Source organism: Delphinus delphis, chromosome 2 (genome assembly GCF_949987515.2).
Source record: "Delphinus delphis chromosome 2, mDelDel1.2, whole genome shotgun sequence".
In the NCBI taxonomy this organism is placed as follows: domain Eukaryota; kingdom Metazoa; phylum Chordata; class Mammalia; order Artiodactyla; family Delphinidae; genus Delphinus; species Delphinus delphis.
In genome coordinates, this window is record NC_082684.1 from 146,412,652 (window position 1) to 146,437,881 (window position 25,230).

A 25,230-nucleotide genomic window follows, 5' to 3' on the forward strand; every position below is an offset into this window, starting at 1 on the left:
GCCTTAAAATAAAGGAATATAATGCCTGCTCTGGGAGGAAATATTATACACATTACCGTAGCTGAAAGAAACCAAGACAGCATAAGCAAGAATAGATCTTGAAGGTGTTGACTACAAAGGGCAGACTATAAAGGCTGGGTGAGGGGAATTTATTAAAATGGGCTCATTCTCTTCTTACTCAGAATTTAGAGTCCTGAGAAGAATACCTGGATCTAGTCTTAATATGCTGCTGGGATTGTTCCTTGAGACTTGAGCGTGACTGTGGCATACAGCAAATGAAGAAGAGGGGTCCAAACAGCCTTCGCAGGATCACTGAGGTAAAAATCAGAAAGCTCGGGGAGGGAGGAATAATAGAATTGGTTTATAATCAATAAACTCATCTGAGAACTCACCATCCAACTGTATTCCCTAAGAGGACAACAGAGGGCACCTTGCTAAGGCAATAAGGAATGCACTGGCGAGGGGGCTCCTAATGGCTTTGGGTTCATTGGCTAACCTCTGTAGGGCAGGGATGGCAATAATAGATATTATCATGAAACTATATTTGTAAGAGTAGGGTTCTGGAAGCACAGAGGCCTGTGAACATTACTACAACGGGCAGTAAGGTAGCAGACTTTTGGTGTTCTTCTCTAAGAACTAGACCCTCAGATCTGTGACCCAAAAGGTGGAAATGGGCTAGACTCTCTCACAATCATCTCAGTGACTCATTTGTGGAATTTGTGTTCCCTGCTTCTGCAATTTAGGCTCTGTGGGATTAGAAGTCCTAGTTCTTGAAATGGTGTGTGGGGATGCTTCCTTTAGGAGACAGTAACAGTTCCACTATACCTGAAACTATGACTATCACTTGGTCATTTTGAGCTTTTCATAATAGTAGGCCCATAGACAAATGAGGGAGTTATCATATGTGGGGGGGGGAGGGGTCAACTCTGATTCTCATGAAGAGCTAGTTTGGGGCTATACAAGAAAGAGCATGTGTGGAACTCAGGGGATTCACTGCGGCATATCCTAATACTGGCATGTCCAATGATAACTGTAAATAGTCTATTGCAACAACGATGGCCTGATAAGGTTAATACAACTGACGGGTCACAGCCCTTGGAGATAAAAATCTGAGTCACCACCAGGCAACAACACAGACTTGCTGAAGTGCCGGCCAAGGGCGGGGGCAATCTGGACTGGGTATTTTAGGAGAGAGATGATGAATATTAATTACTACTCTGAGCCCAGTTGCTGCAGTGGGCGCTGCAACTAATCCTTGTGTTGGATTTCTTTTGCACTCTGCTTCATATGTCCTCATATCCTCTCATCTAGCCTTTACTTCAGTCCTGCTGCAGCAACCAGCTGTGTGGAGACGTCTTCGGGCAGTGACTTCCTTTGGTTGCTTAGCACGTTCTCCCCTTCTGCACCCAGGCTTCACTGTCACTCCTGTTTAAGATGCCGGCTGGAGCCTTCTCAGCCATGCTACACGGAAGCAAATCTGGAAAAGTAGAAGAGGTAACACCCCTCAAGACAACCCCTGTCCAGTGGGGAATGGAAACCCATGGATAAATACTCCTTTCTTGGGAAGATAATTCTGAGGTATGGGAATTCCCTGGCGGTCCAGTGGTTAGGACTCCATGCTTCCGCTGCAGGGGGCCCATGTTCAATCCCTGGTCAGGGAACTAAGATCCCATAAGTCATGTGGCACGGCCAAGAAAAAAGAAAATTCTGAGGTGTATTCTGCATGGCTGTTCAGGGGACTTTAATGAGACTGAGCCCCACATCAACTCAATAATAGTGATCAAAAAAAACCATTACATTGGTTTTACCCCCTTCCCTGTTTTACTCTTCTCCTGCCCTCACTCATGTTCCCTAGGATGAGTAGTATGCTGGTCAATGTTTTTTCCTTGCTCTCTAGGAAAAAAAAAATCACCCTGGTTTGTACCATTTGCCCATTTCTGCAGTTGGATAGAGATATGCATAGTTGGTCCAGTTGGTCCTTGGGAGCCAGTAGGAGCTGAGTCTGAGCACACTACTGCTCGGGAGCATGACCCCAAATAAACTACCTGCCTACCAATCTTTGTCTCAGAAGACACAGGTGGCTTAGGAGGGACGAAGAGTTACCTATCTGTCTGAGCCAAGAAGCAGAGAGTGGTTGGTACACCGACATTAGCCATGGATACCAATAAGACAAAATATTATAATGAGATTGGAGGGAGAAGAATTTCTATTATATAACAAATTGATGGTGGGAAAAGGGGTGGGGGGTAAGAATTTGAGGATACTCAGAAGTTTCTACTGGGTAGATAGTAATGCCATTTCCAGACACAGAGAATATAGGACAATGGTGAGTTCATCCTTGGATCTATTAAATTTAAGGGTTTTTAAAGATATTCAGGCAGAGTGTGGAAGCTGTGCACAATATTATTGTGAAATGTTATTGTTGATAATTACTCATTATTCCTGGAATATCTCGCCTGCCTCTCTCTTCTCCAACCCAGGCAGCAGTGAGCAGTGCTTTCCATATTTACTGCCCTCAGGGGAGGGCTGTTACTACAGAAAAGAAAAGAGAAAGATGAGTCCATGTTCAGTTTATAAGTTTCAAAACAGAGCTTTGAATCTCCTAGTAGAAAAAATAGGTTGAGATAAAAAGGTTTTTTGAGTTTCAAAAGCCTGGATTTTGAGCGCCAAGAGCCAAAGTTGATGCCATTAGCATCAGATTTCGATAGAATGAATGATGATAAAAGAGCCAGTTTTCCTACCCTTAAGAGAGAGTTGGAGGTGAAAACAAGATATAGTTGAGTGTCTCTGAGAAAGGACCCTTCTCCCAGCCTACATCCTCACTGCTGAGCTATCAGTAGGAGACAGTGATATAATTCCCAAATAATGGTGGAGATCTGAGAGGAAGTGTGTGCCCACTTCCTATCAGGATCCCTATGAGATGGTAAGCCCCAGGTAGTTCTCCTTGGCTAGCATACCTAGCAGCAAATAATAGCTATAGTAGAAATGATGATAGTGTGTGATCTGACAGTGTGCTGGAGTCCAGCTGCCAAGATTTCAGTCTCCAGAGTAGTAGGGGATAGCATGCAGAAGTTTCCACAATCCTAAAAGAGGGTGGAAAATGGTTGAGAGAGGGCCAGTGAACCAGGAGAGCCTGTAGAGATGGGACAACAGCCAGAGAATGATAGGTGACCTGACAACAGCTAGAATTACAATACGGAGGGATGACAGGAAAAAACCAGTCACCCTCCTCCACGGCCATGACCACATGTAAGCTCCTCGTACTTAGATTCTACTCGTGAGAGAATGGGGAGAAAAGAAAAATAATCATTTGATTGAGTTAAAGCCTGAAAAGACTGGGGAAATCTGGAATGACTACATGTTTACACCTAAAATTTACCATAACTAATTACTGTAACTTAACCAAAATTTACCACACTAGAAGATTAAAAGAAAAAAGACCATCTCAAAAGATACAGAAGACATTGTTAAGTAAAATTCAGTATCCATTTATGACCAATAATCTTAGTGAACTAGGAATAGGAGTGAGCTTCTTAACCAAATAAAGGCTAGAAAGAAAAAGACAAACCCCAAATGAAAACAAAATCCAAAACCCTACAGCAAATATCATTCTCTTTAAAACCAGGAATAAGACAATTATGCCTGTTATCACCATGTCTATTTGTTAGACAGGACACTAAGATAAAAAAAAGAAACACAAGTTGAGAGGAATGGAAAGGAACAAGCAAAATTGTCATTCAAAGATGTTAATGAATGTCCGTGTGAAAGTGAAAATAATTATTTTAGACATAATGAAGTTGAGGAAGTTTGTTGAATACTAAGGTAAATGTACAAAACTGTTGTATTTTTGTACACCAGCAATAAACTATTAGGGTGTGTAATAAAAAAAGACATTAAATTTACAGTAGCAAGGAAAAATGCCAAGTATGTAGGGATAAATGTAGCAAAATATATGCAAGACCACAGTGGAGAAAATTGTAAAACTTTTTGAAAGACACTAAGATTTATTTATCTTTAAACTTTACTTTTTAGAACAGTTCAGATTTACAGAAAAATTGTGAAGATAGAAGAGAGAGTGCCTATCCACCCCACCCTCAGTTCCTCCTGTTATTGCCATCTTATGTTAGTATGGTACTTTGTTGTAATTAATTAAAAAAACCTTGATGCATTATTATGAGATAATAGAAAATATATCTGCCCCCAGTTCCCAGCACAGAGCTCCTAAAACCCTTGGCATTTCCTAAGTGATAAGAGCACTAGGAACATCTGTTGTTCTACTATTGATCTTTTTGTTTTGTTTTGTTTTGTTTTTGCGGTACGTGGGTCGCGGAGCACAGGCTCCGGACGCGCAGGCTCAGCGGCCATGGCTCACGGGCCCAGCCGCTCCGCGGCATGTGGGCTCTTACCGGACCGGGACACGAACCTGTGTCCCCTGCATCGGCAGGCGGACCCTCAACCACTGCGCCACCAGGGAAGCCCTACTATTGATCTTTGATCTCTGTTCCTGACACAGAACTTCTGAAAGCCTTGTAATTCTCTGGGTGGTAATTTTGTGGGTGATAGGACTGTCTTTTGTTCTAATGAGACAACTCTGCATGGGTTCCTGGATGAGGGCTGGGAGAAGGGAGAATGGCTGAAAATGGAGTCAATGATAGATAATGCTGTGTGATGAAGCCTCCATAAAATCCCAAAAGCATGGGGTTTGAGGAGCTTCTAGGTTGGTGAACACATCCACACTGTGAGGGTGAGGCACCCCAGCTCCATGGGGACAGGAGCTCTTGTGCTTGGGACCCTTCCAGAGCTCTCTTCATCTGGCTGTTCATCTGTATCCTTTATCATATCCTTTAATAAACTGGTTAACGTAATGTTTCCCTGAGTTCTGTGAGCTGCTCTAACAAACTAATCAAACCCAAGGAGGGGGTCGTTAGAATCTCAGCCTGTCCATCAGAAGTACAGGAGATAACCTGAGCTTGTGACTGGTGTCTGAGGTAAGGGGAGGAGGGTAGCCTTTTAGGACTGAAACTTAACCTGTGGAATCTGATGGTATCTCTGGCTAGATTGTACCAGAATGAAGCTGAATTGTAGGACACCCAGTTGGTGTTCAGGAATTGCTTGTTGGTATGGGGAAAAAAACCTCTACACACTTAGTGACCAGAAGTGTCAGAAGTGACATGTTCTCTGTAAAGGTAAAGGAGATACACAGGGGAGAAACACAATGGGGAAGAACTGGATTTTTCCTTCCATAGAAAGGAAGAAACAGGATCTTCCCTTTACAATAATTATGAACTAAAATTCATACTTTATTTAGACTTCTGTAGTTTTTACCTAATGTCCTTTTTCTGTTCCAGGATCCTATTCTGGATACCATATTGCACGATTACATTTAGTCATCATGTCTCTTTAGGTTCCTCACAGCTGTGACTTTCCTTGTTTTTGATGGACCTTGACAGTTTTGAGGAGTACTCATCAGGTATTTTGTAGACTGTCTATTAGGATTTGTCTGAGGTTTCTCTCATGATTAGACTGGGGTTATAGTTTTTGGCCTCACAGAGGTAAGGTGCTACTTTCATCCCATCATATCAAGGGTACATATTATCATCACTTATCACTATTGATGTTGACCTTGAACACCTGGCTGAGGCAGTGCTTGTCAGGTTTCTCCACTATAAAGTTCCTCTTGGGGCTTCCTTGGTGGCACAGTGGTTAAGAATCCGCCTGCCAATGCAGGGGACACGGGTTTGAGTCCTGGTGCAGGAAGATCCCACATGCTGCAGAGCAACTAAGCCCGTGTGCCACAACTACTGGGCCTGCGCTCTAGAGCCTGTGAGCCACAACAGCTGAGGCCGCGTGCCACAACTACTGAAGCCCACATGCCTAGAGCCCGTGCTCCGCAACGAGAAGCCACCGTAATGAGAAGCCTGTGCACCACAACAAAGAGTAACCTCCACTCATTGCAACTGAAGAAAGCCCCGCATGCAGCAGCAAAGACCCAACACAGCCAAAAATAAATAAATAAAATAAATATAAAAATAAAATAAATAAAGTTCCTCTTTTTCCCCCCTTTCCATACTGTAACCTTTGGGGTAAAATTACTATGCTTATCCCACACTGTAGCAGCGGTAGGTCATGCTCCCCTTCCTTGGGGTGGAGGGTGAAGTATCTACCTAAACTATTTTGAATTTCACACAAAGATTTGTCTCTACTCCCCCATTTATTTACTAAATGATTTATTTATATCATTACAGACATGTATATTTATTTTATACTTTGGGTTATAATCCAATATTTATTTATTTTGTTGCTCAAACTGTTCCAGCTGTGGTAATCGTGGGTTTGATTTTTTTGAGCACTTCTTTACTTTCTGGCACTAAAAGATGCTCCAGGTTCATCTTGTATATTCCCTGCCCCAGTCCTAGAATCAGCCTTTTCTCCAAGGTACCTGGGTTCCTTTTATTGGAGATATTTCTTTTTAAAAAATAATCTGAAGCAATCTATTTATTTATTTATTATTTTTGGCTGTACCAGGTCTTAGTTGCAGCACGCGGGATCTTTGTTGTGGCACGTGGGATCTTTAGTTGCAGCATGTGTCCTCTTAGTCGTGGCATGCAGGATCTAGTTCCCTGACCAGGGATCGAACCTGGGCCCCCTGCATTGGGAGCATGGAGTCTTAACCACTACACCACCAGGGAAGTCCAGAAAGTATAAAGATATTTGTTCTTGTACCATTTGAGAGTACTTTGCCAACTTGCTGCCTCATCACCTTCTAATACCTTAGTGTGTACTTCTTATGAACAGGATCATTCTCATCTACATAACCACAGTACAATCATCATAATCTGGCAGTTAACATTCATACATTACAACCATTTAATATATCCTCAGATATAGTCATGTTTCAGCAAATGTCCAAATACTGTCTTTTATAGCAATGGGGTTCAGAATCATGAGTTGCCTTATTTGTCATGTCTCTATGATGGTTAATTTTATGTATTAACTTAGAGGGTGTTTTTGGATGAGATTAACATTTAAATTGGTAAACTTTGGGTGAAACAGATTGCTCTCCATAATATTGGTGGGCCTCATTCAATCAGCTGAGGGCCTGAATAGAACAGAAACACTCACCTCCCCTGAGCAAGAGGAAATTCTCCAGAACACAGTTTTTGGACTTCATATGTACCATTGGCTCTCCTGGGTCTCTAGGCTGCTGGCCCAAGTTCAGATTTTGGATATGCCAACTTCCATTATCCTGTGAGCCAATTCCTTACAATAAGTTTTTATATATACACATACACACATATATCCTATTGGTTCTCTTTCTCTGGAGAACCCTGATTAATACGATCTCTTTAATCTCTGTCATTTTGGAATAGTTCCTCAAATTTCTCTGACATCCATGTCCTTGACATTTCTGAAGATTACAAGCCAGTTATTTTATATTATGTCCCTTAAGTTGGATTTGTGAGATGTTTACTGATGATTAGACTCAGGCTGGGCAGGAATAGCACTGAAGTCATACTGTGTTCTTTTCATTGCATCCTATCAGGCTGTAACATTTCTATTTGTTCCATTACTGATGTTCACTTTGATCGTTTAATTACAGTGGTGTCTTTCAGCTTTTTCCCTTATGTACACAACATCAAACTCTGTAAAAATCTCACTTGCCAAACGTTGAATTTACCCATCTATTAGAATTTACATCGGTGTGGACTCATAGTACTGGATTTATTCATTAGATTATAATCTCATCGTACTGGATTTATTCACTGGATTATAATCTGTTGCTATCACTTTATTTTGGCGTTCAAGTTAGTCTGTATTTGGCCAGTGGGAACCTCTTCAAGTGGGCTCCTGTGTCCTTTTGACATGTCCCCATCATAACGTTCATTACTTTCTGGCATAACAAGATGTTCCATAAGAAGACCTTATAAACAAGACTGTTTATAGTAGCATTATTTGTAATAGTTAAACAAAACAACAATAGAAAATAATCCAAAAAAAAGAAAAAAAAATGGGAAGCATTGACTCTCATTGCTGAAGTGTAAAGTTCAAACTCCTTAACATGGCATGGAAGAGAAAGTTAAAGCAAGAAGCACTGTGCTGTATTTGGGTTTCAGTGGGGAAAAACTTTTAGAATTTACTTCATTAAAATAAAAAAAAGTATAATGGGATCAGATGTATAACACCATAATCACAAACTGACATTTTTGTATTTGAATGTAATGCACCTTTGGGAAAAGATTAGTAATATCACTGGTGCTTCATTTATCTCAAGTGATACAAACTCTGAACCATTATTAAATTTCAGAGCTGCCACTGTAATTTATCTAAACATTGTGCTGTAAACATTTGAAACAGCTAAATCATATAATAAAAGGTCTTTACAAATTCAAAACAAAACCTGGAAGCACCCCAATGTCCAACAACAGAAGAATGATTAATTGTGATAGAGTCATCCAATGGAATATTACACAGCAGTAAAAATAAATTAACTACCATAAACAAATCAGTGTGAATCAATCTCACAAATAGAATGGTGAGTAAAAGAATCCAAGTCACTTTATGATTGCATTCATATAAAGAAGCAGACATGAACAATGCATTATTGAGTAATACATACATCTGATGAAATAATTAAAAAAACAAGAAAATGGTAAACATAGAATTCAGAATAGTAGTTATCTTTTGGTGAGTGGAGAAAAGGAAATGGAATAGGAAAGCATGAAAGAGGTGAAAAAAGTTGTTGGTAATGTTCTTTTTCTTACAGTGGGTGATAAGTATATTAGTGTCCAATTCACTGTTATTCTTTATACCTTACCTGTTTTTATAATCTTTTGTATGTACTCAGAATTTAGTTTAAAATGTTTCTATAATTTTGGACATGTTAGACACAGTTCCTGTGTTGTCTAATATAGAGGTCACTAACCACAAGTGACTATTTAAATTTAAATAATTAAAAAGTTGCACTAGCCACATTTCAAGTGCTGAATAGCCATGTAAGCTAGTGGCTACCATATTGGCAATGTAGATATAAAAAGATTTCCTTCACTGAAGCAAGTTTTGTTGGACAGTACTAGACACGGTGACTATCTCTGAGAAGAGGCTCTGAGAACTCCCTTCCCACACTTGGATTTTCCCTTAAAGGTTAGATTCCTGGAATCCAAGAGTGGAGGTGACCTGTGTCTTGGGTACAGTCTTACACGGAAAGCTTTACAGAAGTGCCCACGACCCCTACCTCATTCCAGAGTGGAACAGCAGCAGTACCGTAGAAGTAAGGCAAAGGGTAGGCTGGAGATAGGCCCCATGTCTCTGCAGCCACAAGGGTTGTTCCCAGCCTGTGGAAACAACCACAGGAACCAGGAAGGGCCAGGAGCAGATAAAAGAGGTCGGAGGACCTGAAGGGGTTTTCATCTTTGAGCTAAAATGGCCTGTATACCAGAAACAGATGAGAGTGCTGATTTCTCCAAGGATGCTGCAGGGTGAAGATGCTAGGGCAGAGACTGCTAATTCCCTTCCTATATCCATTCCTCTCCAGGAACAGAAACTCAACAAGCCTTCCCAGAAAAAAAGTCTCTTCCTGTCCTGTATTTAGATACAGCCATGTGACTCTGATTTGTTTTTTTGTTGTTGTTGTCTTTTTTTTTTTTGCGGTACGTGGGCCTCTCACTGTTGTGGCCTCTCCCGTTGCGGAGCACAGGCTCCGGACGCGCAGGCTCAGCGGCCATGGCTCACGGGCCCAGCCGCTCCGCGGCGTGTGGGATCTTCCCGGACCGGGGCACGAACCCGTGTCCCCTGCATTAGCAGGCCGACTCTCAACCACTGCGCCACCACGGAAGCCCTCATATCTGTTTTAAGAGTTTAAGTAGAAGGCTCCGTTAGCCTTTCTTAAAAATCGAGCATGAGACCTGAACTCCTTTCTTTATTCCTTCCTCTATCTTGTTGGCTACAACATAGACGTAATGGTTGGAGCTTTAGCCTCTCTCTGGACTATGAAGATAAGGGCCACACTCACAAATGGCAAAGCAGCCAGCTGTAAAGTTCCTGGATTTCTGATGTCTTTTGTGGAGCAAAGTAGCCATATTTACCCTGGCCTGCCTACCTCTAGACTTTTATAGAAGAGAACAATATAATATCTATTTTTTAAATCCTACTAGTTTGGGTTACTAACAGCCAAATGTCATTCTAACTGGAGACCGCAACTAGAGACCAATGGGATCAAGGATGCATCTACGAATGCCAGCGTGGAACGATGAAGACCGTGCCGTGCCCTCCGTCCCCAAGATGATGTTGCACCACAGCAGCCTACTAGAACTTAGAATCAACCTTAGAGGAAAGAGGGTTGAGGAGGAACACTGAGTTGATTAAGATTAGGTTTTTTACTACTGGGCAGACAGGAAACTTGAGGTGGGGACTAAGTTCTGTTACAGAATTAAATAGTAACATTCATAGTAACATTATATAGTAATATTAAAGTAACATTCCCTGCACTACTGAGCTCTGGGTCTGAGATAGACTCTGCAAAGACTGTAGCCGAAACCATGGCAATGGCAATGGCAATGGATGAGGTACAGGGAGTTTAGAGTGGAAGAAGAGGAAGAAAAAGTGAAACTTAAAGAACTCAAACATCTAGTATCAGAAGACAGGCCGCCAGCAGATATTATGGAAGAGAGAATTAAAGGGTAACTTTCAAAAAGGACTTTTTTTTTTTGGTATTCCTTACAGAACTAATAACCAACATTAAAGTATCTTTCATATTGTTACCCTTGATAGATCAGTTATTTAACACCAGAATTTTTTATCTCAAAGACTCATAAAATGAAAACAACTTCCACTTCTGCATTACAATTAATAGTTTAGGCAGAGATAAAGAGGTTTAGGTACATAGACGATTAGGAGGTCTTGACGAGGTTTACTGATTTCTCATTTGTTTACTGCTCCTTTATCAGTTTGAAGGCTCATGTAAAAAGAGATTTTAAGGGAGAACAGGTTCACGAACAAGAAATAGCATGGTGATGCCACTGGAGGTTGCTAGAATTGCCTAGCCTTTCACTTGGGGGCAATCTCTAGCAGAGGTGTGAGGCTGGGAACAAATTATTATGCACAGTATCACATTCTTCAAACACGCCTCTTACATGGTTGTACACATACATAGTTATTCAAGTCAAATCAACATGAACTTAGTTGAAGGCAGCCTAGGTGGGCAAAAAGCCTGCATGAGTATACCATGCAATTGAGCGACATGTCCAGTTGAAGAGGGGTTTCTCATTCTACACAGCTTTCTTGATGGTAGTGGTGATTATTGGACCACCAGCTAATACCACCTTCTCTATTTGAACTTCCTTATAATTCCAGGTACCAGATGCACAGGGCCTCTTCTAGCTTTTGGCTGGGAAATAATAATTACTGTAGTTCATCATATGTCAGTTAACTGCCTGCTTAATTCTTATTATGATTTTGGATTCAGACAGAATAAGTAATCATGAGTCAAATCAGTGGTATTTGGAATTATCTTCACTATTGCCTATTGGCTATATGAGCTGATGCTTTACTTTATAAACCACTGGGATTTCTGGTTGATTTTATTACCAGTTTTAGGTTGTGTGTATCCTTCTCATCCATTCATTAAATTTTAGTAGGAGGATGGAAGCTATTTCTATATCTGTTTGAAACCATGCCCTGAAATGACATGACTGTCCTACTTCAAATATTAAAATGTGTATCAGAAAGAGATTAGGGAAAAGTATTATTTCCAAAATAAAAGAGCATACTAAATATTTTCAGATTTTACTCCTAACCTACTAAAAAACATAAGTATGTGACAGTTTATAAAACAAAGACATTTATACTATGACAGCTTTTTAAATTTAGTTAAGCCAACAATTCCTGACCTTTCTGGAATTCTACATTCATGTTTACTTAATTGCCACTTCTTTCTGCCTAATACAGATGATAAAATTTGGATGATGTATTATTAATCGAATTTTCATACATAACACAAATGGATCCTGCCAAACATAAAGTACAACAGAATCTTATATAACAAACCAGTAATACTGGTATTTTAAATTGTTTATTCTGTATTCCTTAAGGAAAATTTAAATTAGATTTTGAGATTCTAGAGTTTTGCAAATTTCTGCAACTGTAGGAAAAGGACAAGATACTAATTCTGGCTTAGACAATGAGTGCTTATCATTTTCCCCATTCTGTTTTTGGGTGGTTTGTTTGGTAAGAGTCTTCCTGTGACTGTGGAACTATAAACCCCATCAGACATGACTATAAAATAAGCATGATTATTCCATAGCACAGGAGGTCCTAGTTTATTTTCCCCCTTCTTCGCTACCTTCCAGTGGTGCTGCAGATCAAGGCTTACTTAGCTAAGCAGATTTAGAGCGTTAAGCCTGGAGGCTGAACGTTATTGGGAGGCTTTAAAGATGGACAGACCATATGACAGGAAACATTGATTGGTACGGTGTTTACAAATCACAAGGAGAGAATTTCAGATCCTGAGTCCAAGACTGATGCGATCCCTACAGGCCTCCCCGTTTGCTACCATGCTCAGGCTGGGCTTTGCCTGGGCGTCTCAAGGTCCAGCTTCTATTGGAATCGGCAGCCTTAACTGACAAAAAAGCGGTCTGATTTTTAGTTTGTGGAGAGAATAATATTAAGCTCTCCTGATCCCAGGTGGCTAGTCAGAGGCCGAGTTCTGGGGCGGATCTCAGTGAGACTCGTTGCCGACGAAAGCCGCAGCTTTGTTTCCCCGGGGAAGGGCGGACGTCCTCCGGGCGCCACTGCCGGCTCGGCGCAAAGCCCTGGAGCTGCCTGGCTCCCAGAGGCGGCCGCGTCAGCCACTATCGTCCTAGCGTGGGGACTGAAGGCGCGCCCGCGTCGGGCGCGGGCTCCTCCCACCCGAGCCCCAGCACGCACGTTTTCCCACCGCGCGCGGTCCCCGCGCCCAGAGCCCCACGACGCGCGCCGCTGCAGAGGCGCGGCCGGCCTTCCCCGCCCTGTTTCCTCGTGCCATGCCGCCGGCCGGCCGCTGGGGTCGCTGTGCGCCCAGGGGAACACCGCCCCCTCTTCCTCCAATTCCTCCCGCCTCCTCCCTCTCCTCCTCCGCCTCCTCCCTCTCCTCCCTCTCCTCCTCACTACAGTTCCCACTCTCTGGGAAGGGGCGAGTGCGTCCGGTTTGCTGGAGCCATTCGGAAATGGCAACTTGCGCGGTGGAGGTGTTCGGAGTCCCGGAGGACGAGGTGCGAGGGTCGCGGGGCTGCGGGGCGAGCTTCCCATCGCGCTGCCCATCAGCCGAACGGGAGGAGGCGACGGCGGCCAGAGGGACTGCTGTCAGCGCCCTCCTCCCTCTGCGCGAGCTCCGGGAGCGCGCCGGGCGCCGTGGGGACTCCCGGGGCTGCCTGGCGCGCGCAGGCGGGTGGGGTGGGGTGGGGTGCTTTAGGGAGCCGCATTTTCTTCGCGAGCCTGTGGAGTCTACACCCCGCTCTTCCCTGGAACTGCCGCCTTCCTTGTCATTTTCCTTCAGGAAGTGATGAGGAGGGGGGCTAGGCAGCCAGCGGCGTGAGTGCGCGGGGGCACGCGCAGCACCCCGCCTGCCCCTTCCTGCCACCCCCGGCCGAGTGTGCGTGAGCTCCGGGCGGGGGTGGGGCGGGGCGAATTTCCCTGGAGCTTAGCATCCCGGCTGTTGATTAGCCTGCTCTGGCAGAGAGGCCCGTTGGGCTTAACTTTATGGACTTTGACCTGAAGACTTACAAGAGAATTGTCATTAGCTGTTTGGGTTATTTCTTTTTCATTTGAAATCCTTTAAAACCCCTTTACAGGAGACGGAGATGGGAAAGCAGGCAGATAGGGTTTTTTCCCCCTTCTATTTAGCAGCAAGTGTCAAGTGTGGAAAGTTCACGCTGTGTTTCACTGGTCTTCACTGGTATTTTAAAAATTAAGCCAAAAAGTATAAATATTTAAAAGAACTTCCCACAGCTGTTCACTCAAAATTCTGTGATTTGAGAATTGTCTCTTTTTCAGCTAAATAACTTAGGCTGGTTATGCCTTAACGCTTATTAAAAATAAGGCTACTTGTAAAGAGCAGTTACATTTTAAGTGAGATGTGCCTTCCCTGTGTTATTGGTGATTGTCTCAAAAATGGGAATGGGTGGGAAATGAAAGGCTATCTAGTCTAACAGTGACAAGTTAAGTTTGGGAAAAGATTTTAAGCATTCTTGTTCATTGACTAAACTGTCATATGTACCTGCTATCAGGATTAGACCCAGTTAACTGTAAATCCTTCAGCCTAATTTAGATTGATTGCTTAGATTTTCTAAGAGTGTTGGAGTAGTGCCTTCTCTTAGTAACTTGGTATCTTCAAAAAACATCTTTTATAAAGTGTCTTTTACATTTCTCTTGGAAGTTCTTGGTTTATAAACAGTGGGCAACTTGCTGATGCAAGCAAGTTATCTCCGAGCGTTTTGAGAATGATTATGTGATGCAGTTAATTTCTTAGTTATTGCTACCAGAAGAGAAACAAAGTGATGGTGGACAAATGGTGGCAGCTCAGCAGTCCCTCAGGAAGGACAGTCAGTATATGGCTAAAGATAATATTCTAGCTAATGTTCCATTATTGTTCTGTAGAAGAGATCAGAGGAAAATAATGCAATGTTGAACCTGCTATGATAGCTTTCTTCTTATCAGTCCGATCTCCCTGCTTGCTACAATAAGTTGTTCAATGCAGATAATCTCAAACTGGCCTCCAACCCAATCAGGCTGGCCTTGGACTTTCTTTCCCTGTTGTTACTACTCAGAGGTAGGCTCTGCTATTCCAGATTTCTCATATCACCTTTTTCCAGCAGAACCAACTGATCATAGCATCTTGCATCTTCTCTCTCTCTTTTCTCTGAACAGATTTGTTTTCAGTTGTCTGCTTCTCATATCACTCTTCTGCCCAGCTGAGATAAATTGAATCATGCCAGTTGCTGGGTGGTCAGTAAGCATCCGGGACTAAGGGCCCTCTGAACTGAGGTTTTCCTGAACTGGATGAAGGATTTGTACTTCTGGGCAGTTTCACTCTGTTCACGGGGGGGGGGGGGGGGGTTCCTGGTTGTCAGCCTCATGACTCAGATTTCCCTCCCACTCCCCTGTTCACTTTTTCCACTTAGAGGAAGAGAGTGAGATAGGCAGATGAGAGACATGATGATGAAGTGTCATCTTCTACTTCTTCCATTGTAATTTGGGTTGTTCATTCGACAGACGTTTTTTAGCTGTCTGTTATGTATCATGCAGTATGCTAGGCACTAGGTACACAGAAAAAAGAGCATCTGCCTGTTTTGTGAGAAGCTCAAAGTCTAGTGGGAAAGACAAAAATCACTTGTTTTCTGGTGGAGGTTGCCATCTCATCACTATCACTTGCCTTTTATTTTCTGGTCTATCACAAAAGTAAAAGTGGGCTTAGAAAAGCAACCCCCCCCTTCCTTTTTTGGGAAGAAAAACACTGCAGCTATGTCATTTTCTAAAACTCACAGACTAGTGATTATAAGATAGGTTTGATATGACAGCAAAAACAGATGATTCTTATTTTAAATTTGAAACTGAAACAAAGAAAAATGAATAGGAATGGGATAGAAGATAGTGAGAGAAGTGTAATTTAACCAGTATATACTGAAGAGCCGCTGAGTCACACTGTATGAGCATATTGGTGCTGAAGAATGCCAAAATTTAGGTCATTATATCTCGCTCTCACTTTGGAGTGGGTTTTAGCTCTTCTTCCACATATGTGTCTTTGAGTAAGAGATGGTCCTGGCTCCATGCATAGAATTTTGCCATTAAAGAGTAACAAACTAAGCAAGTAGTATACTATAATTTATACCAAGTTTGCTCTGACAGTCTCTTGGGATTAACAGTAGAGGATAACTCCCGCCCAACTGTGGTGAGGAGTGTGGTAGATATGGGGCCTGCCATTCAGCATCCCTTCCCCCTTCATTTCAGTGGATTTCCCTGTTATGCAGAGGCTGGAAAGCTAAACACCATATTTCCCAGACTCTCTTGCACTTACCATTCAGCATCCCTTCCCCCTTCATTTCAGTGGATTTCCCTGTTATGCAGAGGCTGGAAAGCTAAACACCATGTTTCCCAGACTCTCTTGCACTTAGCATTCTGGAAAGAGGTTGTGAAATAGGTTTCCCAATGAGGTGCACCTACTTGAGATTGGGAAGGTGAAAATGGAGTGGGGCATAACTTCTTGTTTCCTTGTTTTTTTCTGCTGACAAGTGTAGTCATGTAGACATTGAGTTTTTCTACAAAAGTGTTTCAGTATCTGTAACTTGGTTTGTGGGTATTGACAGGAAGTTACAGAAATAGCGGTCTAGATTTGGTATGTTCTTAAAGTCAACAGATCTGGCGGTGGCTCCTGATTACCTACCTTTCTGACTCGGGTACATGTAGCAGCTTCCTGGGTAGGCCAGTTCCGAGGTGTTTCCGGGTCCTCTGAAGACACAGCCTACAGCCTGCCTCTGCAGCTCTTCGAACAATTTTGGAAGCACCTAGTTCCCTGTATGAGCATCTTTCTTCTTAAAATATCTAGAGTAATTTCTGTTTCCGACAACTGAAACCTGACTGAAACAAGGAAGAGAAGGAAGGAAATAAAGAGGAAAGGGTTGAGTCTCCATCACCAGTTTGGGAGTAGAGTTTGCACATACAGAAGAATGGATGCCTCTCATGCTGACAGCTACGACAATGCGTAAGAAACAGGGTAACAAAGAAGTGTATATTCTGACACTTCTAGACCCACTAACACTGAGCAGAAGCAGACCCTGCCTATCCTGGCATTGTACTGAGCCTGAGAACAAAGTTCCCAGCCTATATTCACTGCACACAAAGAAGGAGAAGCACAGTGTGAGCAGCAGCTGCGTTAGTATCTAACCCAATCTTTCATGTGTTGTTTTTGCCATTATGGTTTTTTGCAACTTTTTAATTCCGGCATCATTCTAAAGTATTTTTTGTGGGTTTCCATGGGAACAAAGAAGTAGATATAATATAGTTTATTTTTAATTGTTTGCTTTTTAGTTATTTAAAGCCAACAGAAAAGTTGGAAGTACAGTACGAAGAACTCCAAATCCTCCTAAAGCAGATTCTCCAACTGTTGATATTTCACCACAGTTGTTACATAACCCTTTTTTTTTTTTTTTTTTGCCATTTTCATTAGTGTTTTTGGAACCATTTGAGGGCAATCTGCAGACACGATTCCCCATCACCACTAAATACTCTAGTGTGTATTTTCCTAAAACAAGAATGCTTTCCTGCATAACAGCCATCCAGCCCTCTAAGCCAGGAAGTCAAGTGTTACAACACTACCATCCAATCCATAGATCCCATTCAATCTTTGACCAGTGTTCTAATAATTTCTCTTCTTCCTTCACGGTTCAAGATCCCATCTAGGAGTGTATGTTGCATGTACTTTGTATCAGTTCCTCAGTCTTTCTTATCCTTAACAGTTGTAAGGAGTACAGGCTGTATAACCTATTGATGTTTCTCAACCTGGATCTGTTTACTGTTTCCTCATGATCATGTCAAGGCCACACTTTTGGGGCAGGAATCACAGAGATGATACTGTGTTCTTCTCAGTGTATCATATCAGGGGTACATGATTTTGGCTTGTCTCATGACTGTGGGTGATAACCTTGATCACTTGGTAATTTTAGTGTCTGCCAGGTTTCTTCTTGGTATTTTCACCGTTTTTCCCTTTATAATTGACTGGTATTTTGTGGGGACATATTCAAAGATTATGCTAGTATCCTATCCCTCATTCGTCAGATCTCCATCCACTAGTTTTACTACCCGTCGATGATGACTTCCCCCTGAAACAAATGCTACTATTTTTTATTTCCATTTTTTTTGTGGGTTTTTTTTTTTTTTTTTTTTTTTTGCGGTACGCGGACCTCTCACCGCTGTGGCCTCCGCCGCTGCGGAGCACAGGCTCCGGCTCCGGATGCGCAGGCTCAGCGGCCATGGCTCACGGGCCCAGCCGCTCCGCGGCATGTGGGATCTTCCCAGACCAGGGCACGAACCCGCGTCCCCTGCATCGGCAGGCGGACCCTCAACCACTGCGCCACCAGGGAAGCCCTATTTCCATTTTTATTAATTGGCATTCTGTGTTAAGAAGAGCCTTCCCTTTCTTGGCCATTTGTTTATCCATTTATTTATTTATTTGTATCAGCATGGACTTGTAGAATCCCACCCTATTCAATGGGTTGTAATTAATTTCTATCCTTAAATTTTTTATGGCTCATATTATTTCAGTTTGGCCAGTGGAAGCCCTTGCAGGGAGGTTCCTATGTTCTTGTGACAAGTCCGCATCATTCTTTTGAGCTCTTCATTACTTTTTTGGCAGCAGATGTTCCAAGATCCTCTTGTATTTCGCCTGGCCCGGCACTGTCTGAGAGCAGTGTTTCTCCTAGAAACACTGATTACTTTTAGTAGGAAATGGTTTTTAGAAGCCAAGATCTGTGTGCTCACTGTGCTCAGTGCTACTGGATGCCATTGCTCTTCAGCCGTCTCAGCAGAGAGAGCTGAAATGTATGTGTGTGCCACACATATATACGTATATAAGTCAACACATGAATCTATAGCTATTTCTGTATCAATCTCTATTCATATATCTAAAAATCATTAATTCATGTAAGTATCTCCAATTCAAATCTAATATTGTACTTCAGGGTTCTTGCTAGTCATAAGTACCTCCTCTAAAAATGAAAACGCTGAGTTTCATTATTCTCAATACATTTACTTATGTGCTCAGTCCATTTACTTATGTTTTCGGTGTAACTAGTTTCCCAGTCATGCAGGTATCTCCTCTGTCTGCACTTCTGCACCCCACTTTCAGCTCCCTGCATCCTTGGGTGCCAGTGGGAGTACTGCTGTGTATGTCTATGCAACACTCTCCTCCTCTCCTCTGAGTCCCATGCCAGTGGGCATGCTCCTGAAGCCTCTCTGTATGACACCTCCCTCTTTGCCTCAGTGCCCCATGCAGGTGGGCATGCTGACTGTGCATCTCCATGAAACTCCCTGCTTCCCCCAAACTCTGCGTCAGGCCTGCCATGGCCTCCTCTGCACCAGGAAGAGAAGAGGAAAAAGGACTACAGTCTTTTTTAACAGCTAACTATTAGCAATTCATATGTCATATAGGAATAGAATCTCAGAGGCACCTTTTAAATACATTGCTTAGGGTGAGCAGGGGTATAAAAAATGGAATTTGACTAGGTTGTAATTCTGGCCCTGTCACTTACAGATTATCTGGCATAAGTTTTTCACATCTTTCAGAGCAGGATTTTTTTTTTCACATCTTTATTGGAGTATAATTGCGTTAGTATCTGCTTTATAACAGTGAATCAGCTATACGTATACATATATCGCCATATCCCCTCCCTCTAGATCCTCCCTCCCACCCTCCCTATCCCACCCCTCTAGGTGGTCACAAAGCATGAACTGATCTCCCTGTGCTATGCGGCTGCTTCCCACTAGCTATCTATTTTACATTTGGTAGTGTATATATGTCCATGCCACTCTGTCACTTCATCCCAGCTTACCCTTCCCCATCCCTGTGTCCTCAAGTCCGTTCTCTACATCTGCATCTTTATTCCTGTCCTGACCCTAGGTTCTTCAGAACCTTTTTTGTTGTTGTTTTATTTATTTTTTTTGCTGTACACGGGCCTCTTACTGTTGTGGCCTCTACCGTTGCGGTCCGGACGCGCAGGCTCAGCGACCATGGCTCACGGGCCCAGCCGCTCCTCGGCATGTGGAATCTTCCTGCACCGGGGCACGAACCCACGTCCCCTGCATCGGCAGGTGGACTCTCAACCACTGCGCCACCAGGGAAGCCCAGAACCTTTTTTTTTTTAATTCCATATATATATGTTAGCATACGGTATTTGTTTTTCTCTTTCTGACTTCACTCTGTATGATAGACTCTAGGTCCATCCACCTCACTAGAAATAACTCAATTTCGTTTCTTTTTATGGCTGATTTTTTTGATTGGGTTGTTTTTTTTGATATTGAGCTGCATGAGCTGCTTGTATATTTTGGAGATTAATCCTTTGTCAGTTGTTTCATTTGCAAATTTTTCTCCCATGCTGAGGATTTTCTTTTCATCTTGTTTATGTTTTCCTTGGCTGTGCAAAAGCTTTTAAGTTTCATTAGGTCCTATTTGTTTACTTTTGTTTTTATTTCCATTTCTCTAGAAGGTGGGTCAAAAAGGATCTTGCTGTGGTTTATGTCATGGAGTGTTCTGCCTATGTTTTCCTGTAAGAGTTTTATAGTATCTAGCCTTACATTTAGGTCTTTAATCCATTTTGAGTTTGTTTGTTTGTTTGTTTTTTGCGGTACGCTGGCCTCTTACTGTTGTGGCCTCTCCCATTGCGGAGCACAGGCTCCAGACGCGCAGGCTCAGCGGCCATGGCTCACGGGCCCAGCCGCTCCACGGCATGTGGGATCTTCCTGGACCGGGGCACGAACCCGTGTCCCCTGCATTGGCAGGCAGACTCTCAACCACTGCACCACCAGGGAAGCCCTTTTTTGAGTTTATTTTTGTATACGGTGTTAGGGAGTGTTCTAATTTCATTCTTTTACATGTAGCTGTACAGTTTTCCTAGCACCACTTATTGAAGAGGCTGTCTTTTCTCCATTGTGTATTCTTCCCTCCTTTATCAAAGATAAGGTGACCATATGTGTGTGGGTTTATCTCTGGGCTTTCTATCCTGTTCCATTGATCTATATTTCTGTTTTTGTGTCAGTACCATACTGTCTTGATTACTGTAGCTTTGTAGTATAGTCTGAAGTCAGGGAGCCTGATTCCTCCAGCTCCATATTTCTTTCTCAAAATTGCTTTGGTTATTCTGGGTCTTTTGTGTTTCCATACAAATTGTGAAATTTTTTGTTCCAGTTCTGTGAAAAATGCCATTGGCAGTTTGATAGGGATTGCACTGAATCTGTACATTGCTTTGGGTAGTATAGTCATTTTCACAATGTTGATTCTTCCAATCCAAGAACATGGTATATCTCTCCATCTGTTTGTGTCATCTTTAATTTCTTTCATCAGTGTCTCATAGTTTTCTGCATACAGGTCTTTTGTCTCCTTAGGTAGGTTTATTCCTAGCTATTTTATTCTTTTTGTTGCAATGGTAAATGGGAGTGTTTCCTTAATTTCTCTTTCAGATTTTTCATCAGTAGTGTATAGGAACGCAAGAGATTTCTGTGCATAAATTTTGTATCCTGCTACTTTACCAAATTCATTGATTAGCTCTAGTAGTTTTCTGGTGGCATCTTTAGGATTCTCTATGTATAGTATCATGTCATCTGCAAACAGTGACAGTTTTACTTCTTTTCCGATTTGGATTCCTTTTATTTCTTTTTCATCTCTGATTGCTGTAGCTGAAACTTCCAGAACTGTGTTGAATAATAGTGGTGAGAGTGGGCATCCTTGTCTTGTTCCTGATCTTAGTGGAAATGGTTTCAGCTTTTCACCTTTGAGAATGATGTTGGCTGTGGATTTGTCATATATGACCTTTATTATATTGAGATAAATTCACTCTATGCCTACTTTCTGGAGAGTTTTTTTTATCATAAATGGTGTTGAATTTTGTTGAAAGCTTTTTCTTCATCTATTGAGATGATCATATGTTTTTTATCCTTCAGTTTGTTAATATGGTATATCACATTGTTTGATTTCTGTATACTGAAGAATCCTTTCCTTCCTGGGGTAAACCCCACTTGATCATGGTTTATGAGCCTTTTAATGCAGAGCAGGATATTTAATTCAGCTGATTTGCCTGTCTCCTAGCTATGTCTGTTGTTAAGAATATTCTACAGCACCTGGAGACATGTAAGATTGCTGATTCGAATTGCTAAACCCACTGTTCTACTGAATCGATGTTACTGACCTCTTCCTTCTTGAAGCTTCTATTTAGTCTGGTTCCCATCTCAATCCTGTTGAAGTTTTAAGAGGATAAATGAATGTAAGGCTAAGAGGTCTGCAGATAAATGACAGGAGGAAGACACAGCACAGACAAATGGTAAAAGGGTTTGATAAGACTTTTATGGAATAAATATGTCTGTAGCTCAACATAACCTCCTGGCCTGACCCAAATGTCTGGCTTCTGTCGTGTGAGCCATGTTGGGGCAATGAAGAGAGTAATGTGAACAAACAATCATGTTAGTGCATATGGATTCCTTAATGAAGATCTCCTCTTTCAGAGTAAAAGAGTCAATTGAAATATAATCATAGCTGCCTTTAATTGAATGCTTGCTCTATGCTGGGCTCCAGGTTCTGTGTTCTCAATGCTTTGGCTGTAATTGTCATAACAGTCCTGCAAAACTAGGTAATGCTCTCCCCATTTTACAGACAGGAAATCTGAGATTGCGACTTGCTCAAGGACTTATCTCAGTAGGTAGCAGATCTGGGATCGAAACCCAGAACTCTTTTGTAACAAAGACATGGTCTTTCCTCTGTCCTACTGCACATAGTTGCTCAAATGAAAGAATGTAACAGAAGAGATTCTTTCTCAGCAAGATGATGAATGGAACATGTACAAAATTAACTTGTAATTGTTCCTCTGTTCTTCCAGATCTTCTGTCTTTTTTTTTTTGTTCTTGTAGCTTTTAGGTGGACCTATGAAGTGCTTGAATTCTGTATTTGCTTGACAAATATTTGTTGAACTCTTACTATATGTAAGGTGTTTGAGTCAGGCTATGAGGCTATAACGATGGACAGCAGACTTTACTGAATTTACAGCGTAGAGGGAGAGAGGGCCATTAAATATATAATCACACATCAATGTTTTATAAATGTTTTGAAGGAAAAGGAGTGGAAGATAAAAATATATAACAGGAAAGAAAAGAATTAATCTTATCTGGAGGAGGGGAGAGAGTATGAGGAAAAGCTGAGGAAGTAGACTAAGGATGGATAGGAGTTAGCCAGGCAGTAGAGGAAAAAAGCCTTCTAGGTAAATAGAACTGCATGTGTATAAGATGAAATGGAGTGGAACATAAAGAAGGCTAGAGTGTTGGAGAGAGAGGGATGGTATCAGGAGGTGAATCTGTAGAGGAGAGGAGAGCAGAACCCAGTCAGGCAGGGCCTGAAGGCCATTTCTTAAGGATTTTGTATTGGATCCCAAGTGGAATGGAAACTCACTAAATGCCTGTGTGAGCATACACACATCATCGTCATCATCATTATCATCATTAACATTGCTATTTTTTTAATAATTTTTTTCCTCATGCAGTTAACATTTTTTTTGCTTGTTATTTCTTCATTTCTTCCTGCCCCTCTGACTTTCCATCTGTGATAACTTTTTTTCTGCCTGAAGTACATCCTCTAGAATTTCTTTCAGTGAATGTTTCCTGCTAATGAACTTCCTTGGTTTTTGTTTTTGGCTGAAAATGACACATCTTTGCCTGCAATTTACAACCTTTCTATTTTGCTTCCAAAAGTCAGTAAAGCTGTCTTGTGAGTGGAAGGGGAAGATTCCAGCTTTAGTGAAGAGCCCTGATCTGCTTGAGGATAATGTCTCTTTTTTGATTAAGGAAAAGATGTTTCATTTTTGTTTCTTTTTTACTCATTTGGGTACTATCCAGAATTCTGTTAATAATACTTTTAATATCATGATTCTAAAAGTACTTAAGAGTTTGGTCTCTAGTTGCAACATACATGTTCTCCTTCATTTTCAAAGATGATGTGAGATGTGATCTCTGCTTATGGATGTGATTGAAGAGAGCTGTTTGGACAATTTTCTATCATAAATTTCTAAAATGAAGTTAAATGAATGCAAGTAAGCGGCATTTCTTATTTAATTTTATGAAAGAATCTTAAATCACTGTAGCTTTACATCATTTAACCACACAGCATCTAAAGTAAGTAGTTCTCATCTTTGTGGTGGGAAATGCAAGGATAAAGTGTAAAAGTTGAATGTATCTGTGACTGCAAGTTATCATCCCCTGGAATTGTTTTTAGTTAATGCTTGCTACATTTTTCTTCCGGAGACTTCTGGGGGATAGTTTCAGTAGAGGCTAACACGGATGATTTTAAGTCAGGAGCTCCACAAATATGGATTAACTTTTTTAGAGAGGTATGATCATTTCTTTCCTCAATTAAGGTCATGTACAAATTATAAACACTTGTCTGCACTTAGAAAAGGTAAGATTATTTGCTGAGGGCACCTTTGATTATACTTTACCACTTGAAAAACATTTTACTTATTAAGTCATCAGAGAAAAGATTTCTGATTTTCAGAATCAGTCTTGCTATAAAGTATAGCCACTTTCCAGTCAACTGGTATAGGAGAATTCAGCTGTAGGGCCAATAGAATATTTTAATTGGCCTAATTATTCAATGACCTTACAGGAAAAAAATGGTAGTTCTGTAAATCTCTTCAGATTTTTGGAAATCAGTTCCCACAGAAAACTGAAATTTCAGTTTATGTTTTCCTCTCTGATTTTCAATTCTATCTTTATTTCTGATACTTGAGGATTTCTCTTCTTACTTGCAAGATCAGCTGTATATTTAATTATATTTGGTGATGGAGGAAAGTTATAAAATATCTAGCATCTCTAGTCAAGGATTTTTGTGTTATCTGAATTTGTCATCTGAGTTTTGAAGCTGATAGAATATTTCTGTTATCATATTTATTCAATGAAACCTCCAGGAATAAGGGTGGGTCTAAGTATTTAGAAATGGAAGAAGATTGAAATAAATACCCTATGATATGTATATTTTCCCCCACCCAGATCTCTCCTCAGAAAGGAATATGACCTACTACTTGCTGATGGAATAATTTTATTATTTTTTAAAATTTTTATGCAGTTTTAAAAGGTTACTTTCCATTTAGTTATTACAGAATATTGGCTATATTCCCCATGATGTACAATACATCCTTGAGCCTATCTTACACCCAATAGTTGGTGCCCCACACTCTTATATTGCCCCTCCCTGCCTCTCCCCACTGGTAACCACTAGTTTGTTCTCTATATCTGTCTGCTTCTTTTTTGTTTTATTCAGTAGTTTGTTGTATTTTTTAAGATTCCACATATAAGTGATATCAAACAGTATTTTTCTTTCTCTGTGTGACTCATTTCACTTAGCATAATGCCCTGCAAGTCCACCCATGTTGCTGCAAATGGCAAATTTTCGTTCTTTTTTATGGCTGAGTAGTATTCCATTGTGTGTGTGTGTGTGTGTGTGTGTGTGTGTGC

At 41.5% G+C, this 25,230-nt stretch overlaps 1 protein-coding gene across 1 annotated transcript in view; it reads left to right on the plus strand.

Moving 5' to 3' along the window:
• Window positions 1-265: 265 nt before the first annotated feature.
• Window positions 266-25,230, plus strand: part of NEDD4 (NEDD4 E3 ubiquitin protein ligase) — a 174,820-nt gene continuing 149,855 nt past the window's right edge. Inside the window, exons 1-2 of the mRNA XM_060005929.1 lie at window positions 266-317; window positions 1,411-1,494. Coding sequence (XP_059861912.1) covers window positions 276-317; window positions 1,411-1,494 — 126 coding nt within the window. The 5' untranslated portion in view covers window positions 266-275. The remainder of the gene's footprint in view (window positions 318-1,410; window positions 1,495-25,230) is intronic.